Source organism: Gavialis gangeticus, unplaced genomic scaffold (genome assembly GCF_001723915.1).
Source record: "Gavialis gangeticus isolate Ggan-Ray unplaced genomic scaffold, GavGan_comp1, whole genome shotgun sequence".
Taxonomy (NCBI): domain Eukaryota; kingdom Metazoa; phylum Chordata; order Crocodylia; family Gavialidae; genus Gavialis; species Gavialis gangeticus.
Window position 1 is genome coordinate 16,613,678 of NW_017729019.1, and position 6,287 is coordinate 16,619,964.

Here is a 6,287-nt window from a genome sequence, read left to right on the forward strand (position 1 = left end):
AGAAAAAAATTCATTATTTTTTTGACCTCCTCCCATCATCCCACACTATTTTTTTTTTTTTTCTTTTTTTTTTTTTTTTTTTTTTTTTTTAAATGAAGCTCAACTTACATTCACTGGACCAAATTCAGCTTCCACTGAATTCAATGGAGGTGCACCTTTTGACAGGGCCTCTTAATCTGTCCCATTATATTTTGAATGACAAATATCTGTTTTCATTTCCTGGTAGGGCAAAAAAAAGAGAGAAACACAAAAAAACCCAATCCAAAACCTAGGAAATAAATGCACAGATAACTGTCAAGATGAATAAATAAAAAGTCATATCCTCCCAACTCTAGTTACAGATAAGGCTTTTAAAAAAAAATACATTTCATTTTTATCAGCACCTACGTGATAGCCTCCAATTGCTGTTACTCACTGGAGGCAAAGGGTACAATTCGGAAATGACATTTAACAGCAAGAAAACAGGCATTTTGTTGTCGGCTCAGAAGCAGCAGGTTGCTCAAAAATGCATGAAAGGGATTCCTGAACAACTTGAATTCCCAAGGACAGGGGAGACTCAGCAGGTCATTGAGAAAAATGCCTGAATCTCTGCTCTAGTGAAAGGAAAGGAGTTAATTGCCTGTCCTGCTGCATGAGTGGCTCCCTCCCTTCTGGCTGTCGAGAGTGATTAACAGCAACCTGAGACGAGAGCCTATTTTGCCTGTTGGGGCAAGAGGTTAAGTGCTGTGATCATGGCAGTGGCAACAGAAGGAAACTTACCCCACCACTCTCCAGAACAACAAGGGTCAGCTCTGCCAGGTGGTACATGTCTAATGGGCAAATGCTGACAAAAATACAAGGGAGGGGAAGGAATAATGGTTTCAGGGCTTCTTTACCTGGATGCTAAGCTGAAGTTGAAAGCACTCTGGGTTATTGAATGGCACCCTCACCATTTCCGAACAATCTAGATGGACTGCAGAGGAACAACTGAACCGCTCGCAAACATTTCTGTCATCCCAAAATCGGAGCGCAGACAGCAAAAGCCTCAAACCATCCGATGTTTGAAATGTGGTTCTGCTCCAGAAAGCGGCTACAAACAGCGCAGGGAGACCCCTGTGTTTGGAAGTCATTGGAAAGGCACCATGTCAAGCTCAGACTGTATGCACACGTGGTTTGTTTCCTCTTACACATTTTGCAGCCCTGCAAAGGCACTGTGGGACCCGAAAGTCAAGCTGTGTGCAGGAAGGAAAGAACATTGGTACAAATACAAGATGGCCTGGCCCAAATTATACTCAGTCACACTGGTACAACCTCACTGCCTTCCTTGAGTTTGCAGAAGTAACGACAGAGAGCTGCTGACTAAAGCCCTGTTTATACACAAAAAGAATCCAGCTCATTTTCTTATAGCTGAAATGGCCCATGCAGTGGTATAATCAGCTCACACAGGCCAGGCCTACATTCACAGCTGCTTATTGTACAGCAATACAGCGTACTCTGTTTAAATGCACGGCACTGGGGCTAGAAAAACACTTTGTACTTGCTTGACGGAGATGCATTTATCCGAAGGTAACACATGCATTGCTCAGAGTACACAGCTTTGTCAGTGTTGCAATATTAACAACCCCAAAACTAACTAGCTCCCATCCTTTTCAAGGCTTCTAGCAGCAGCCTTTTGAAAGGCACTTCCCCATCGCCATTTCTGGAACCAATTAATATGCAATTAACCAGAGTAAAATGATTTTACGAATTAGAAAGGGATCTGAAATACTGTCTGTGCTCAAGTAATTTCAACACGTAACCAAGATGCAAATACTGGATATTTGCTATAATGCAAGCAATAGGAAGAAAAACATAGGGCTTTTAATATGCCTTTAAATGAATTATGCAATGATCCAACGTGCATAAAAGTCGAGTACACTGTACTGGTAAAGTGCTCTTAGCATGGATACAGCTTATATGCTCAAAACTGTGCTTTTCCTGGTATAACTTATTCTGCAGCTATAACCCCATGCCCTGAGCAAAATAAGCTATATTTGTAATACTGGTATTTTGCCAATAAGCTGCACCCATGCTCACAGCGTTTGCTGGCTTCAGCTGTGCTGGTCAGGGATCACACTTCTTGATACCCCCCGACTGATACAGGGGTGGGCTGGCAGAATTGTGTAGCACAGACATGGCCTTATTTTAATTTAGTGTAAACATCACATCTTTATTTTGTTTTTAAAGCTGTCAGCAGATACAATTCTGCACGTGCAGGGGCAGATCTGGTCAAACAAAATGTTCCATTTTTATACAATCCCTTTCTAGAGCAGAACCACTTTTGTTATACTGCACGTTGCAAACCGGAAAAAGTAAATTGGCAAGTCAATTCAGCCTACACAAAACTGTCAAGATGTATTCAGATGCTACGCTTGGGCCCCACCAGTACCCAGAAAATGACCTGTTGCTGTCAATGGGCCTCAGCGACTCTTCAGCAAGAGTGGCTTTTACCACAGTAGGGCCCTGTCTACTGTAGATACCTTAGGAGCAGTTGGATAAGCAAGTCACACTTTGAGCCATAATTCACAACAAGGTTAAAGAGGTTCTACCATACCTGTGCATTTCTTTTGGAGGTTCATCAGCATTCCCCACTAGGAATGCAGTGTAATTAGGGGCTGGTTTGATGATTTTGTATCCTTGTTGAACACAATGGGCTGCCATTACTTTCATGCACCTTATTTAATTTTTTTGCAATATAAGATTCATGATACTAGGCACCTGAAGTGGTTTCTCTTGTTCCGAGGAGAGCATGGTTTACCGATACCTTTTAATGATGAAGATTCTGTTTACAATCTTACGTGACAGAATTACACAGCCAGACGCACACTTTCCCAGACCTTGGGTGGCCAACGATGCTCTGATCTGTTCCTGCAGTAAGCCTTCATTCCTACAAAGAGGAAAGATGTGAACACCAATGGTTTAAAATAACTGAGACTGTCGATTGAGTTACTGATGCTTCCCATCACGGGAATGTCAGTCTTCTGTCCTTATCGCTGTTTTTGGACGGCACCTGAGCTTGGAGTTGTGTTTCTGAGATTCCTGCTTTGCCCTGCACTGTTCTTTGAGTGTAAAAAAGAATGTAGGCCTGGGTTTTGCACACCTCCTCCACACTACATACATTCAGTTTGGAGTCATTGCAGTGGACCCAAAAACCTATGAACCAAAGGGAGAAAGAGAATATTAGTAACTGGCCCTCAATTATGTTGCTTGCTTTGAAGGACTGTTCATAAGCGACATCCACAAGAAAAGGAAATGGAGGATAGAGGAGCACTTTCTTAAATTTACAGGCACTTTAGGAAGAACCTCCAGGTAATCAGATGCTTGTAGCATTTCTATGGTATTAACCCAGTTCACATTACATAGTTGTGCTGTGATTTGATTTTAATAGTACATCATAAAACCTCCTCAACACAACTTTCAAGAGGAAAGAGAGAATTCTTCCTCATTCCACAGTAAACTGGAGGGCGATGACATAGCTGTGAAAAGCCCTGTGGATGCGACTCACAGATAGTCCCTTTCCCCATTTCAAAACATTCTCTGTACATCTTATCACCCCAAGAGTAATCACACAGATGTCCAGCACGAGCAGCAGCATAAAATTACAGAGCCCAGGAAAATGAAACATACACCATGTTAAAAGCAAGCAATAAAGACATTCTGACAGGCTACAAGGGAGGGAAAGGAAAAGCAGTCTTTGGTCTTCAAACAAACACACACAAAAGACGACAACATGCTTTTAGAAATAAGCTCTGGGAATCAAGCTATGAAATGGCAGGAAACTTGATTCAGAACAACTCTGACTGTAAATCTTATCTTTACAATGTACTAGGTCTATGGAACAAAATATTGACAGACTTAAGATCTGTTTCCCCAGTAATAAGGCACACGCACCTCCCTCTGTGTTGTAGCAATATGCTGTGTAGTGTCCTGAGCCAAACCCTTTCCCATGATGCATCACCACAGCGGAGAGGTCATAGACAAAGGTCTCTTTGTCAAGAGAGGAGAGAGAGTCCCTGCAGCAGTAAGGTTCCATGTTTAATACCTGGTCAAAGAGGACATGGACCCCAATCTTCTCACGGTGATTACGTCCAGACCACCTGCAACACAAATCCTTGCAATCAACACAAATCTCTACTGGATATGCAGGGGCTCTCGCTCTCACTCTGAAGTCTTATCCTCTTTATAGTTTATTTCACGTGAAAGAGGTGCTGCTCCCAATACTAAAGGGAAGATGCGCACTACAGTTAAAGCATTTCTGGGATTTGGAACAGCCATTCACAAGGCACTCACCACTATGTGTGCGAGCACTACTTGCAAAACCCAGTCGCTAAAAAACCCTTCCCAAAACAGGAAGCACGTTATTCTGCATCTTCCCTATAACAATTACACAGAGACGCATTAATCTGGAGGCACTTTCCTAGCATCTGCCGTTACGGGAAGCCAACGCAAAAACAATACAACGGTACATACATAGTCGGCAATGTGATCCAGAAGTGGTATTGTGGCAAGATCTGGACTCTGATAAGTTCCTCATCTAAAAACCTACCACTGTGATTCCAAGTAAGATGCCTCACCTGAATCGTTTAAGGTGCAGCCGGAGGACCTGAGGTAGTCTGTAGATCATTAACTGCTTTTTAGCTTCGCTCAGAACAAGAGGTTTAGGAGAAGACTTCCGCCGTTTGCCTATGAAAAGTTTAAGTAAGGCACAAAATGTTAATTGAGCTGAAAGCTGTCTTCGAAAGGGGAAGCGACATATCACAGACTTCCTAGTGTCAAGAGTTCAGCTCACAGCAATGAAGCTTTACAAGTGAAATACATACAAAATGGAGGGAGACACAGTAGGGGAAATGTTGTGTACAACCTATGTATGCAACTTTCAAAGAGGCTGTTTAAAAAAAAATTATACACACACACACACACACATATATATATATGTGGATTTGGTGCAACGGGAAACCACAAGTTTTAAAATACTCACAACTTTGCATTTTACGCTGCTTATTTTACAGTTTCAAGCCATTTCTGCTAACATTTTGTACTGGAGAGTACTGCACTGCTGAGAAGAGATGATGGATTACAGAAGCTAGGAGACCTAATTTCAATGCTGAATAATGCTGAAAAAATTACAGAAAAGGGGGGCACATTTACGCAGTGCCATGATTGTATTCGGAGCCTTACAGACAGATAAAGAGCATTCCTGTGCTGCTAGGATGAGTTATGATAGGACTCAACAAGAAATTTCACCAAATATTGGGAGGAAAAAGATAAGAATTATCACAGTAAGATCATGTAGTTATTTGGGTTGTAGCAGTGTGCTTATCTTGAATTTTTTTCCATTTGTTAGAGAGGGAAACTAACTGTAGAATGGAATGGTGGCTTAAAATGAGTCGCAGAAAGAAGGTGAAGGCATGCTGATAGATCAGTGCTGGTGTCTGAAGTGTAGGGGTCCACAAAGAAATAGTGGAGAGAAGAGTGGGAAAATAAGAGAAAAGGGTAGCAAAAATGTAAAGGTTTGGCAGAGCAATGGAAAGTGAAAGCCCTTCAGTTCTCACCTCCAAGAAGACCACCCATTGCCAACAACTACATTTTTATTTGCTAATTAAATAACATTTTACTCCCTGTTGGGACTGCAAAAATTAAGAGATGACTCCTCACAAAGCCTTCCTTCTGGTGCCAGCAAACTACTGAAACCTCACTTTGCTGTACTGTTATTTCTGCCATGAAAGAGTAATACAATAAAACATTTTTTCGAGTTGGAGTAATTTGTTATAGCGCCACTGCAGAGTCCAGATTACAATACAATGAAGGTGTCACAATCAGTGCTTTGAGAGTAATTAAAGCATTTTAGGAATGAACAGTAAAACACTCAAAAGAATTCTATGCCTCTATTTACATTCCACCAACTATCGTGGGTTTTTATTTAAAAATATACCTACAACAATCCCATTAAATCACACAGAAGTTGTTTACTTAGTCAGGGGAGAACGAAATCTTAACACGCTCCAATCAGTAACTATTCTTTGCACTTCACCATAAACAGGTTTGAACTGAACCTGTGAAGGGGTCATCACTAAGGAGGACTATTCAGCAGTTGCTCGGGGATGTAGGGGGATGGTTAGGAAGGCCAAGGCAGAGATGGAACAGGGGCTGGCTTCCTGGATTAAGGACAACAAGAAGTCCTTTTTTAAGTACATAGGGAGAAGAAAGAAGGCCCCAGGAAACGTGGGGCCCTTGCAGGACAAGACGGGGAATCTGGTTGTCACGCCAGA

General features: G+C 41.9%; 1 protein-coding gene across 3 annotated transcripts in view; it reads right to left on the minus strand.

Moving 5' to 3' along the window:
• Nucleotides 1-619: 619 nt before the first annotated feature.
• The window catches only part of USP49 (ubiquitin specific peptidase 49), a 15,112-nt gene continuing 9,444 nt past the window's right edge, over nt 620-6,287 (minus strand). The window contains exons 4-7 of one of the 3 annotated variants that reach the window (XM_019514243.1): nt 4,593-4,701; nt 3,910-4,115; nt 3,029-3,171; nt 620-2,905 (exon numbers count right to left, since the gene is read on the minus strand). In XM_019514243.1, coding sequence (XP_019369788.1) covers nt 2,900-2,905; nt 3,029-3,171; nt 3,910-4,115; nt 4,593-4,701 — 464 coding nt within the window. In that variant the 3' untranslated portion in view covers nt 620-2,899. Of the gene's footprint in view, nt 3,172-3,909; nt 4,116-4,592; nt 4,702-6,287 lie in introns of all 3 variants that reach the window. The other 2 variants (XM_019514242.1, XM_019514244.1) reach the window with 2 other exon arrangements.